This window comes from Balaenoptera ricei, chromosome 14 (assembly GCF_028023285.1).
Source record: "Balaenoptera ricei isolate mBalRic1 chromosome 14, mBalRic1.hap2, whole genome shotgun sequence".
In the NCBI taxonomy this organism is placed as follows: Eukaryota; Metazoa; Chordata; class Mammalia; order Artiodactyla; family Balaenopteridae; genus Balaenoptera; species Balaenoptera ricei.
The window spans coordinates 2,224,692-2,237,913 of NC_082652.1; the positions used below are offsets into that span (position 1 = coordinate 2,224,692).

At 56.0% G+C, this 13,222-nt stretch overlaps 1 protein-coding gene across 16 annotated transcripts in view; it reads left to right on the top strand.

Moving 5' to 3' along the window:
- The window catches only part of RIMBP2 (RIMS binding protein 2), a 334,699-nt gene that overhangs the window by 279,181 nt on the left and 42,296 nt on the right, over positions 1-13,222 (top strand). For all 16 annotated transcript variants that reach the window (XM_059894767.1, XM_059894761.1, XM_059894759.1 and 13 more), the window contains 4 exons: positions 933-1,009; positions 6,257-6,366; positions 8,723-9,532; positions 13,015-13,166. In XM_059894767.1, coding sequence (XP_059750750.1) covers positions 933-1,009; positions 6,257-6,366; positions 8,723-9,532; positions 13,015-13,166 — 1,149 coding nt within the window. The remainder of the gene's footprint in view (positions 1-932; positions 1,010-6,256; positions 6,367-8,722; positions 9,533-13,014; positions 13,167-13,222) is intronic.

Sequence of the window (13,222 nt, forward strand, 5' to 3'; positions counted from 1 at the left end):
CAGTTGTAGCCGGTGTAAGGGAACCCCTATAGGCAGCGTTCTGGTGCCCTGTAGACTCGGGCAGCAGAGAGGAGCGGGGCAGGGGGAGGGCCATCGGGAGGAAGGAGCCCCCGTGTCACTTTTTCTGATCAGGATTCCCGGGGACCACCGGGCAGCATCCACGCGTGAGCGCTCCCTTCCCTGCACTGAGCCCTTGAGGGCTGAGGGCACAAAGCATTACCTAAATGTGTCCTCCAAGGAGCCTGGCAGGGTCTGGGGCAGTGACGTCTCAGGCCTTAAATTATGTCGGGGGATGGTCCTTACCTTGAGTCCAATCTGGGTGTGGGAAGATGAGGTCTTTTTAAAAGTAGCTTTTAATTAATTAATTTTTATTGAAGTATAGTTGATTTACAATATTGTGTTAGTGTCAGGCGTACAGCATAGTGATTCAGTATTTTTGCAGATTATATACTCCATTATAAGTTATTACAAGGCAATGGCTATAGTTCCCTGTGCTATACAGTAAATCCTGTTGCTTATCTATTTTATATAGAGTAGTTTGTATCTGCTAATCCCATACTCCTAACTCTTCCCCCATTTTGGTAACCACAAAATTGTTGTCTATGTCTGTGAGTCTATTTCTGTAGTGCGTATACCTTCATTTGTGTTATTTTTTAGATTCCACATAGAAGTGATATCATACAGTATTGGGGGAGACCAGTTCTTTATAAATGTCCTCTGTGTGACCAAGAAGCCCGAAGTGAGGGACCCCGCCCCCATCTCTGGGTCACACCCAAGACCAAGAACCCGGGTGTGGCAGCATCTCATGGGGGTCCCACCCTCTGAGGCTGAAAAGCCCTGGGGGACCGTGGAAGGGATCTCCTGCATGTTTCCGGCATGAAATGTGAAGCCTACAGCTTCAATGACCTGCACATCCACTGTGTCTTTAATAGATGGATAATGAACGGAATTCCAGTACCGCCAAGCAGAGATACTCGGGGAAGGTCCACTTGTGTGTCGCCCGCTATAGGTAAGAGCGATGGTCCTCTCCACATGCTCTGAGCGTCCGTAAGCGCGGGCAGCCTCTGGGCAGGTGGGGTGATGGGGGTGGGAACACTCCGTGAGCTGAGGGGACCCTTCCCAGGTGCCGAGAGAAAGCGGGCAGTTCAGCCAGGCTTTGGAGGACGGCAAGCGTTTGTCTGTTCTGATAGAAAGAGTTCGGATGGCGTGTTAGTTTCCCAGGGCTGCCATTCAAAACTGTCACCAACTGGGTGGCTTAAAAACAGCAAAAATCCGTTCTCTCCCCGTTCCGGAAGGCAGAAGTGGGAAATCAAGGTGTGGGGAGGACCAGCTTCTGCTGGCTGTCCACATCCTTGACATCCCTCAGCTGTAGACTCCCCGCTCCAACCTCTGCTTCCGTCTTCACGTGCTCTCCTTCCCTGTGGGTCTCTGGGTGTTCCCTCCTCTTTTTATAAGGACCCCTGTCCTTGGATTAGGGCCCACCCTCCTCCAGTATGACCCCGTCTTAACTCGATCACACCTGCAAAGACCCTATTTCCAAATAAGCTCACCTCCCCAGGGGCCAGGACCTGAACGTCTCTTCCGGGGGACACAGTTCACTCCATGACAGGCAGCAAGCTGAAACGCAAAGAGGGGCCTCCTTGCCCAGAGCCCCCTGCGTGGTGCCTTTCCGGCATCTTCCCTGCCCGCCCGGTGCCTGGGCCACATCACGTAGCTGTTGCAGCTGCGGAGCTGAGCTCTCGTTGGAGGACCTGGGTGCCTGTGCCCACCAACGTGAGCCAGTCTGGCCATGCACGGCCCTCAGGTTCCTGTGGTTACCACTGAAAACCTTCAGATGGACGAGGGTTAGTCGCTCTCTGCAGCTTCCCTGCCTGGTTATAATGCAGCAGGCATTATAGTGCCCAGAGTTTGCCGGCTGTGCAGACACGGATGAATCAGATAGTCACCAAAAGCAGGCGCTCAACAGTCAGACCTCCTGTACTTTCTGTTCCGTGAAGACCTGGGCTCTTGTGTCTCCAGACGCTCCAGTGACCCTCTGCCTCCTGGGTTGGCCGGGCAGGCAGGACAGTGTTCTGGGGGCAGACGCCACTGCCCTCTCAGTGGGCGACGGGCAACCAGAGGCCCCCGTAAGGGGACTGAACTGTGCACAGAGCTGTATAGGAATCAAACCTCAGGAGCCGTCACCAAGGGTGGATGCCTCCCTCACTAGATCCTTAAAATCTGTTCACGTGGAGGAGGTGGGTGAGCTTCCTTTTAGCCCGTCTGCATACCTCCAATGCCTTCTGCCTTCTCCAATGAGAACCATTTCTAATAACTATGCTGCCTATCAGTGGATTATTTTCTGCCGACCCACTAATTTCACCAATGCAAACCCACTTCTGACGTCCAGATGATGGAAGCCCGTGGAGTAGCCGCGCTGGGCTGGGGCGTCCTGGATGAGGATGCCAGCCGGCCCCTGAGGAGGGCCCCCCCCGATCTGAATGCCAGCTGCCCCCGCCTGCATCCTTTATAGGGTCCATGGGGACATCGCCATATCACTGGAGAGAGCTTTGAGGACGCCAGTCCTGGGGCCCAAGAAGGCGGGCTCAGCCCCGCCCCATGTCTGGCAGGAGGACGGTTCTTCCTCTGTGTGTGTGGAGCTGGGCTGGCACAGCTTTTTGGGCAGAGCCCTCCGGGCCGGCCGGTTGGGGCCGCGGCCGGGACGCTCATCTGGCTTCCAGGCTTGTTTCCCTCGCCAGCTGGGCCCTTCCCAGCGATGAGCCTGGTCCCTCGAGGCTGCGGTGGCCACCTGCTCCCTGGGCACGCCCTCCCTCCGCTCTCCCGGGGAGACGAGACCTTATTCTGGGGAAGGTGCCCAAGAGCTGAGGCATCCAGAGGCTGGATCCACAGCCAGCGTGAAAGCAGGCAGAGAGAAAGCCTGAGCGGTCAACCGGTGTATACCCGGTACCGCGGGCACCAGCCACGGCCAGGGCGCTCGCTGAGCTCCATCTCCATTCTCTGCTGGTGTTCTTGGTGTTTTCCTGGCGGTGTGTTTACCACCTCACCCCCCGCCAAATCAAACGACATTGTGAACAGCGCAGAGAATAGTCCCAGACAGAATCGTGCGGATCTGAGTTCCCTAAACACCCTGCGGATCCCTGGAGGAGTGGCTCGAAGGCAAGGGGAGTTTGGGGGTGTTTCCCCCCCAGAGCTAAACACCGTCCTTACTCAGCACCCTGCTTCGAAGTTTCCCCAGACTCGAAACAGGAGAAGCCCTGCTCCACGTGGCCCCGTTCCCTCCTCCCACCTCTGCTCTAGGAGCTGCCTGTGGAGCGGCCTTTGCTTTCCCATCTCTTGCCTCCTCTTCAGCCCGGTCTCCCCTCCCCCAACAGCAGGACGAGCCTCGCTGAGGCTCCAGGGGGCCCCTTTCCAGAAGTCCGGCAGGCACCCAACCCAGGCCTCCCGCACCCTTCCTTTTAAACAGCTTTACTGAGGGGTCAGTCACATACCTTACAATCCCCCCATTTTTTAAAATTGGAGTACAGTTGATTTGCAATGCTGTGTTAGTTTCTGCTGCCCAGCAAAGTGCATCTGTTATACATATACATGTACCCACTCTTTTTTAGAATCTTGTCCCATGTAGACCATTACAGAGTATTGAGCAGAGTTCCCTGTGCTCTACAGTAGGTCCTTATTAGTTCTCTATTTTATGTAGTGTGTCTATGTCCATCCCAGTCTCCCAGTTCGTCCCACCCCCCGACCCCCCTTGGTCAACGTAAGTTTGTTCTCTACGTCTGTGACTCTCTTTCTGCTTTGCCAATAAGTTCATCTGGACTGTTTTTCTAGATCCCGCATATAAGCGCTATTACACCGTATTGGTTTTCCTCTTTCTGACTTACTTCACTCTGTATGACAGTCTCTAGATGCAACGCACAGTACGTGCCATCCTCGCCACTGTCAAGTTGAGAACATTCCTGTCTGCTCACCAAGACCCCCGTCCCTTTCAGGTGTCAGCCCATCCCCTCCATCCCCACCCCAAATAACCACTAATCTTTCAGTTGCTGTGGGTTCCCCGTTCTGGACATTTCCTTCCTGTCTTAGCATTGTGTCATCAAGGCTCACCCGCTGCAGCTCTGTCCCCTTCTATACCCGGATCACAGCGGACTTCGGGGAGACCGCATTTTATCTGTCCACCCCCGATGGATGCACCCCCTCGGTGCACGGTTCCCCTCGGCGCCCACGGTTCCCTCCCCACGCTGGCCTCTTCCACCGTCTTTCTCACCAGCTGAGACTTCTCTTCCTGAGAGTGAAGTGCGGGCCTCCTGAAGTCTGGGCCCCTGTCCCCCATCTTCCTGCTCCATCCTCCCCCCTTGCGTGACCTCTTCTGCACGTGGACCACTCCAGGCTCCACCTGCAGCCACAGCCTCTCTGAGCCTAGGCAGCGTAAGGCGCCTGCAACTGGACCCCGGGCCTCCCATCTCCCCGCATCCAGCCCCGCTCCCGCCAACCCCTGCTCAGTAATTGCACCCACATCTGCACCTCCTGAGGCCAGAAAGCTTCGAGTCCTCCGGGACCCTGCTCCCCTGCCCTCACACCCAGGCAGCCCCCCTTCCATCTCCTCTAAGATCACTCCCTGCCCAGCTAGACCCCATCCACACAGCATCAAAGGCATCCCTCTGTAAAACGCAAATGCGATCACATCACTCCGTAGGTGACAACTCCTTCCCGATAGCTATTAGCTCTGGAGGTTAAATCCACACTGATCTGGCCCCTCTGACCCACGTCCCCCAGCGCTCCTACCCTCACGCGTCCTTCTCCAGCAGCTGGCCGCTCAGTTCCCTGAGGGGACCCTGCTCCCTTCCTCCTGGCCTTTGCATGTGCCATTCCCTCTGCCAGAAACCACGTTTGGCTTCACTCCACCCGCTGGGCTTTCACATCATATGTCCGTCTGCTTTCCATCCTGATGCAGATCCCCGGCAGTCACTGACTCAGTAAAACCCTCAGGGCGTTGGATGACGTCCCTGGACCTCTGGACTCTGAGGGACAGGGCGACGTGGTGTGGTTAAACCCACACAGGGTGAGAACCAGGAGGCCTTCGTTCCGCTCCCACCCACACCTCCTGATGAGCTTGTGGCTTTGGACAAGTCATCGCACTTCAGTCGGCCATGAGAATGGGGAATGAGAATAATATCATCTCTGCTCTCCTCACTGAGCGTCAATGGGGATCAAATAAAACACACAGAGGAAAGTGCTGGTACCTCACGGGGCTGCTGGCCCCCAGGGCGGCTGCTGCTGGCTTCACCCTTTGTGTGACAGGACGCCGAGTGACACCCTTTGTTCTTTTTGTTTACGTGATCACCTCCCACGATCACTAATGTCACTTTTATTTTCTTGTTGAGTCCTTTCCTGTTATTTTAAATTAATTGACCCTTTAATTAGAAAATCAAAAATTCATCTCACATGTTTTATTTGCAAGTTGGACATGACTTTAAAAAATGTTAATTCCAATATTTTGAGGATTTGAGAAGTGGGCATTTTACAGTCCTAGTGGGGAGGGGAAGATAAAATGTACATCCGTTTTTAGAACATTTTGGCTGTACATACCCAAGACCTCTAAAATGTGCAGGACTTTGACCAAATATACTACCTAGGGACTTATCTTTAGGAAGAAAGTGGGCAGGTGTGCCACATATGTTGATAAGGATATTGGATGCAGCACTGATTATATCAGCCAAAAGTTTGAAGAAATATCAATGCCCAACATAGGAAATTGGTTAAATAAAGTATGTTAATCTCTTCAGTGGAGTATTATACAGCCATTAAAAAGGATATGATAGAATATTTCACGAGGGGAAAGATAATCATGTCATATTGCAAAGTGTAAAAAGTAAGCAGGTGACTAAAGAGTATATGTCATATGATTCTACCTGTGATCAATAACATATGTTGACAATTATAGGATTAATTACTTTTTTATTTGCTTGCTGATTTGGAAATTTATTTAAAAATATAATTTGGAGTCATTTAAATGTCATCTGATACAAAGGACTCAGTGTACGGCTTGCCTCCAGAACTACCATTTAGCATGAAATCTGTGTGAGTTGAGCTATCGATGGCCTGAGTTTTCAGTGCACGGACCATCCACGAGCACTGAACCATCACTTGGGTCCAAAATGTCCTGGTGACAGCAGGGAGGAGGCCCCGAGCTCTGCAAGGGACGGGCTGGGGTTGGTTTCCATCCAGAGCATTACTGAATGGGTTTTGTTTCTCTCTCCAGTTACAACCCCTTCGACGGGCCAAATGAGAACCCGGAGGCTGAGCTGCCCCTCACGGCGGGGAAGTACCTCTACGTCTATGGAGACATGGACGAGGACGGCTTCTACGAAGGTCAGTGAGAGCGTGGTGGGCAGGTGGCACACACAGGCCAGGCCAGGGCCGGGCCCCCCATCACTCCCAGCCGTCCCAGCCTCTGCTCTGACCCTCCCGCCCTCCAGAGTTACGAGGTGTTTGTTCCCCTTTTGTCTGATTGAGTGGGGTTTCCTATTTTTAACCCCAAGCAGCCCTCTGACACGGGGTGGATACCTTCTCATGTTCACGTCCACAGAGCTTCCCAGGAGCTCCCGCAGACACGTGGGACTGACAGATGAGGGTCCCTCCTCCCCGCCCCTCTTACAGCCCAGCACCTTCTCCGAGGCAGGGCCAGGGACCCTTTCAGGGGACCTCATCTGGTTCACAGCGATCCCACTGACCTTCAGCCTCTGTCGTTAACCTAGGGTGGTCCAGTCCCGTGTCCTGCCTGACCACTTCCTGCACCTTGCGCAGTATGAGATCAGGAAATGGGAATTCCTCTGCCCAAAACTCATAACCTTGGTCACTTTTGTAGCTAGAGGATGAACATGGGACATCCCCAGGAGCTTTATAAATCCAGATTCCTCGGTTCCCTAAACTCTTCCATTGCCCTAATAGAAGGGTCTCGGTTTCCTCCTGTTCCCTCTGAGCAGAAAAAATTGTTTCTTGCTAAACTAGCAGGTTTCTCTTGCGTGACCTCCTGGAGTTTCCTTGGAGCTGATGGCCACACTCTCGGCTCTTGTCCTGGGGTTGACGGGCCCTGAGATCAGGTGGCCTCTGCTGAGGTCGGTGAGCGGCAGCCCAGCCTGGGCTGGTTTTCTGAAGGTGCCAGAACCTGGGGTCATTGAAATTCTTGGTTTCCATTAGTTACCAGAAAAACAGTGGCACAGCTGTGGGTAGGCCTCCCGAGAAATTTCACCACAACTGGTGGCAAAACTGCTTGAACTCTTAACATAAATTCACATTGCCGTCACCGATGGTGCGCACCAGGGGAGAACTATGTGCCCAAGGCGGCTGCCAGATAACCCTCGCTGGAATTCTCTAGAGTATTTGCGCCAGGCACTGTGCCCACAGAGACCTTCCAGAGGCCGGATGAAAGGCAGGCGGCAGAACTCAGCGTTCCGTTGTCCACGTGACAGTGGCAAGCGTACCTCCCCTCACTATGCAGATGGTCACGGTTCCCACCTTAAGGGGTGGCTGTGACGATAAATGAGGAAGCAGACGTGGGGTCTGAGGATGGGGCCTGGTACGTAGGACTTGCTGTCACCCCCATCCTCCTCCTCCTCCTCATCGTTCCTTGCGTCAAATGAGGCTGTGTTTTCCGAACATCCTCAAGGCAAAGCCTGACGTCTCAAGACCCGCCCCCTAGCTGGGGACAGGAGCAGAATCAGAGAGCCTCAGTGACGCTGGGAGAATCAGGACTGACTCAGTGGTCAGCAGCCCTCTCGCCCAGGCCCGGCGCACGTCCCTCGAGGTGTGGGTGTGTCTACTGGGAGCAGACCCCACCCTTCGTTCCACACTTCCCAGCCTCCCGGGTCCCCGGACCCCCAGTCAAGCCCCCTTTCTGCGACGCATCAGGGGAAACAGCCCTTTCCCGCTGGTGTCGCGAGATTACCCAAACTGTGTCATCTCTGAAGCCCCTCCGAACGCTTCTCAGTTCTCCACGGCTCTGCTCTCAGCAGGATTTCGAGCCCCATGAATAAAGAGAACGCAGAGAAATTAGACCATTTCATGAAATAAAAAAATGGTCCCCGCTGTGACTGCCCGTGGCCACGAGAGCTAGTTTGGTGGCATTTTTTGGGCCACTCAGCCTCCAGGTGGTTCTGGGACCATATTGATCGTCTCTCACCAAACGGACACATATTGGGAATTTCGCTAAGACAGACACATTGCTCTGCAAGGGGGGAAAATTCACCTTTTAATTCCTGTTTGTGTGATCACCTCATCAAAAATCAGAGTAAGGTGTGTAATTTTTTTAGCCTCCGAACCCACGCAGTTTGCACGTTGTTTGTCCTTCTGACAAACACTTACTGAGCACCTACTCTGTGCCAGGTGTCCCTGTAGGACTAGCAGGGGACAAAGTTCCCTGTCCTCCCAGCGCTTCATCCCCGTTGGAAGGGGGGCGCTGACACACATACGCGCGTGGCTGGCCGCGGTGGGGTGGGCGCCGTGGGGGAAGCCAGCCTCACTGGCGGGGTGGCAGACGGCAGGTTGCGGGGTGCTGACGCAGGGGCGGGGGTCCCCAAGAGGTGATGCCGCAGTGATTCCTGTAGAGGGCTGAGGAATCCACTGTGGCCCTGCTGCTTTCCGTACCGTGCCCTGGCGGGGAGGCGCAGACACCACTGCGGGACCTCGGGGCCCCGTGGGACGGTAACCCTGTCCTCGTTCCCCACAGGCGAGCTCCTGGACGGGCAGAGGGGCCTGGTGCCCTCCAACTTCGTGGATTTTGTCCAGGACGAGTCTCGGCTGGCAAGCACTCTGGGGAAAGACCAGGAGCAGAGCGTCGTCAGCCACGCCGGCGTCGGCTCGGAGGCGGAGCACATCCTGGGCCTCCACTCCCCGACGCGCGCGGACTCCGGCCTCTCCGACCACGGGGCGGGGACGCGGGACGTGAACATCGATGACGTCGGAGAAGACACCGTGCCTTACCCTCGGAAAATCACCCTCATCAAACAACTTGCCAAAAGTGTCATCGTGGGCTGGGAGCCCCCGGCGGTGCCCCCGGGCTGGGGGGCTGTGAGCAGCTACAGCGTGCTGGTGGACGCAGAGACGCGCCTGAGCCTGGCGCCGGCTGGCAGGACCAAGGCCCTGGTGGAGAAGCTGAACATGGCAGCCTGCACCTACCGCATCTCCGTGCAGTGCGTCACCAGCCGGGGCAGCTCGGACAAGCTGCGCTGCACGCTGCTGGTGGGCAAGGACGTGGTGGTGGCGCCGTCCCACCTGCGCGTGGACAGCATCACGCAGGTCTCCGCCCGGCTCTCCTGGGCGCCCGCCAACAGCAACTACAGCCACGCCATCTTCCTCAACGAGCAGGAGCTGGACGTGGTCCGGGCCGCCAGCTACAAGTACCAGTTCTGCAACCTCAGGCCCAACGCGGCTTACAAGGTGAAGGTCCTGGCCAAGCCCCACCAGATGCCCTGGCAGCTGCCCCTGGAGCAGAGGGAGAGGAAGGAGGCCTTCGTGGAGTTCTCTACGCTGCCGGCAGGTGAGCTGTCCTCCCGGGGTGGGGCGTCGGGGGTGGGAGTCAGCCCCCAAGGGAGGGGACACCGGGATGTCACCCCGTGCAAGGGGAGGGGTGGGGGGAGCTGCTGCCGACAGCTGGCGCCGTCCTGGAGCATCCTTTGATCAGCCGGGAACCACGGACCACACCCACGCACGCCTGTGTGTGTGTGTGTGAGAGAGGGAAGGAGAAAACTTGGATTCCGTTCAGGGGCCGTGTTGTTGGAAATATTTAACGCTTGCATCTGTTAAGAGGCTCGCCCTACAGAAGACAGGAGGCAACGAGAGCACCCTAGGCAATTGGAGGGTTCCGTCTTCCCGGTGTCACCCACTCCTGGACGTGCGCTCACAGAGGGGAACCATGGAGGGGGTGCCCACAGCGCTCTCAAAATCGTTCTCTCTTCTCATGTTTCCTTTTGATATATATACATATACGTATATCTCTCTCACACATACGGGTGAATTTGCAAAGACATGAAGTTCCATTGTGGATGCTCTCTTGGGTTCCGGGCACCCGTCTGCTTCCTTCCCTGCCCGCCCAGCTGTAACAGGAGGAGGAATGCACCCCTCTCCCATCCCCCCGCACTCTCTCCCAGGAAACTGTAAAGAGATGGGTTGAGATGGACCATCCTCCCGGATTGGCTCATCCTCCGATTTATCTAAGGGGCAGCTGCCACCGCCGTCTCCATGAGGTTCCGTCATGCTGATCTTGGCTGGGGCTCACGTACAAGGCAGCCCTTCCGAGCAAGCAGCTGTGCCCAGGATGGGAGCCTGAACACCTGGGGAAGAGCAGCCTTCCTGGAGCAAAGAAGGTTGTGTCTGCAAAGATATGTGAGGGCATATTTTGATACCTCGAGGGCTTTTTTTAGTCCTGTGATGTTCACAGAACTCCCTCAAAGTGCCTGTCTCGACACTCTCCTCGGATTTGTCTTCTGTGATTCATTAATCCAGCTCTGCCCCACCTCATTTGTCAGCAGGTTGACAAACAATTCAGTGGTTCTCCAGGATCATTTCTACTAATTGCAGAAAGCCTTCCATCTAACCTGAGATTGGCTCTCCAGTTTATGATGGATTTGCTTTTTATTGCATGGTGCTTTCCAGTCTTTTTGAAATCCATCATCAACTAGAGTCTGACCTACAACGCAGCAAGGTCAGGGGCAGGCGGGACAGACAATACTTCAAGGAGGAAGCAGGTCTGAGTAGGAACTAGTTTATGAAGGGTCAGTTCATTCGTCTTGTAAGGTGATGCTGGATTTCCTGCCTATCGGGATGTCAGTCGCGGATATTGGGAGAGGGAGGACTTGAGCTTTTCATTGGTTCCTGCCGTGAGGTCTTGTGGTCAGTGCTGGGGGTTGAAGAAACCAGAGACCCCAAACCCAGAGACCCCAGGGGCTCTGAGGAGAGGCAAGAGCACGTACATTGGGACGGCCGGGAGAGTCTTCGTGGAGAAGCTCACGTTGAGATGGAGAGGGACCCGGAGGAGATGCTGAGCCCAGGGCCTGTTCCCATAGGTTCACGCCCAGTTCCTGGCTGTCTTGGTCAGCTCGGGCTGGTGTAACAACATGCCATAAACTGAGTGGCTTATGAACGACAGACATTTATTTCTCACAGCCCTGGAGGCTGGAAGTCCGAGATAAGGCGTGGGCAGACTCAGTGTCTGGTGAGGCCCACTTCCTGGCTCATAGACGGTGAAGACACTGTGTCCTCACCTGGAGGATGGGGCGAGGGAGCTCTCTGGGGCCTTGTTGATAAGGGCACGAATCCCGCTCATGGGGCCTCCCCGCTCATGGGGCCTCCCCACTCATGACCTGATCACCTCCCACAGGCCCCTCCTCCAAGTGCCATCACCTTGGGGGTTAGGTTTGCAATATACGAATTTGGGGAGAATGCAAACATGCAGTCCATAGCAGACTAGTAGTGCCTTTGCTTGTCCAGGAGGAGGAGGATTTTGACTGTGGAAATGTCACGAGTGAGAGGCATGGGGAGGGCAGCCCCTGAACCTCGTTCAGCGTGAGCTCGACGTCGGGCATACGGTTGGACCAGGTGACCCCACGTGATGGACATCAGTGTGACCCCCTCACCTCCGGGCCACTGGAGGGATGGGTTGGAGCTGGCAGATCACCGCTACACAAGTCTTCCCCACCCACAAAACCCCGGCCCTCCGCTGTCATTGCTCTTGTGGTACAAGTGGGCACCCAGCAAACTCCCAAGCCAGTTTCAGTTCTTGACCTTCGCCCTTAAGAATAATGACCCACCTATCATGTTTGAATGGACCGTCCAGGTAGAATTTTAACTTCTGAAGCCGGTTGTAGGGAAGTTCAGAAGCCCCGTATTGCAGTGTGTTGAGGGTGGGTTGCATCAGCCTTACTCATGAGCCGCACTGAGCTGCAGGCCGGCGCTTCCAACACACGATAGCCGAGCAGCTTCCCTGGAACCTTAATTTCCTCATTTGCAAAACAAGGATGCGCTGAATTCACAGGACTGTTGTGCGGATCAAGTGATGCAGGGTCCCAAGTGATGCAGGGTCCCAAGTGATGCAGGGTCCCAAGTGATGCAGGGTCCCAAGTGAGTAGCAAGAACGAGCAGCACACAAGAAACCCTCAGCAAACAGCCACCGCTGCGCCACGCAGACATCCGCGGGGCCGGAGCAAGGCCTCGGGGGATGAAGCTCACACCTTCCTCCTGAAAGTCACACGTTCCTTTCCAAATAGAATGCTAGTTACGGGAGTTTTGCACCAGACAGACCCGGGGGGAAAAGGAGCTGCCTGTGGGTTACACGGCAGACAGGTGGTCCTGCTGTCCCCAAGAGCCACCTGGAAGGACCAGCGACATGACCCTTGCCTCCTTGTTGGTAGAAGTAGCTGCTCAAGACTTCCATGGTGAGCGCGATTCAAACGGGTTCCGGGGCAAAGGAAGCGGCCCAGCTGGTCAGCCGGGCAGTGTGTGTGCAGAGCCGGTGTCCAGGGCCGGGTGGCTTCATCAGAACCGTCTCTCTCCAGCTCCCGGTTCTGTCCTGTCCCGCAAGGTGGTGAGATTGGGGGGGGGGGGGGGGTGCGGTCCAGCTCACTGCCCCCAAGTCTGATGAAGAGAGAGACGGAGGGACGGAGGGAAGGCGGAGGGAGGAGGGGCGCAGAAGAGGATGGAGAGGCGGCAGGGATTTCTTTCCTCTGCCAAACGCTGGGTCCTCGTGGCCGGCTGGCCTGGCCTGCGTCACGGGCTGGCCTGGCCCGGGTCACGGGCTCCCCTGGGGACGGCGCACCCGTGAGCGGGGTTCCAGGAGGGCACTGCGTGTGTCCGGGAGCTGCCACTTCCTCACCCTCCTGCTCTGCTTTCACGCTTCATATTCTGCCCGCGACCCCTGGAGGCTTTAACAGAAGATCTCGTTTCCGGGTGCCACCAGCCGGGCGTGGTAGCAGCTCTTCTGCCAGAGGGCCGTGTCCTGAAAGCTCCTCTGCCTCTGTCCCCCAGGTCCTCCCGCCCCGCCCCAGGACATTGCCGTCCAGGCCGCGGCCACCCCAGGCACCGTCCAGGTCTCCTGGAAGCCGCCCGCCCTGACGGCCACGGGGCTGTCCAACGGAGCCAACGTCACCGGCTACGGCGTGTATGCCAAAGGGCAGAGGGTGAGTCCTTGCGGGGGCAGCGCTCGCCCCAGAGGCCCCCGCACCCTCCGCTCAGT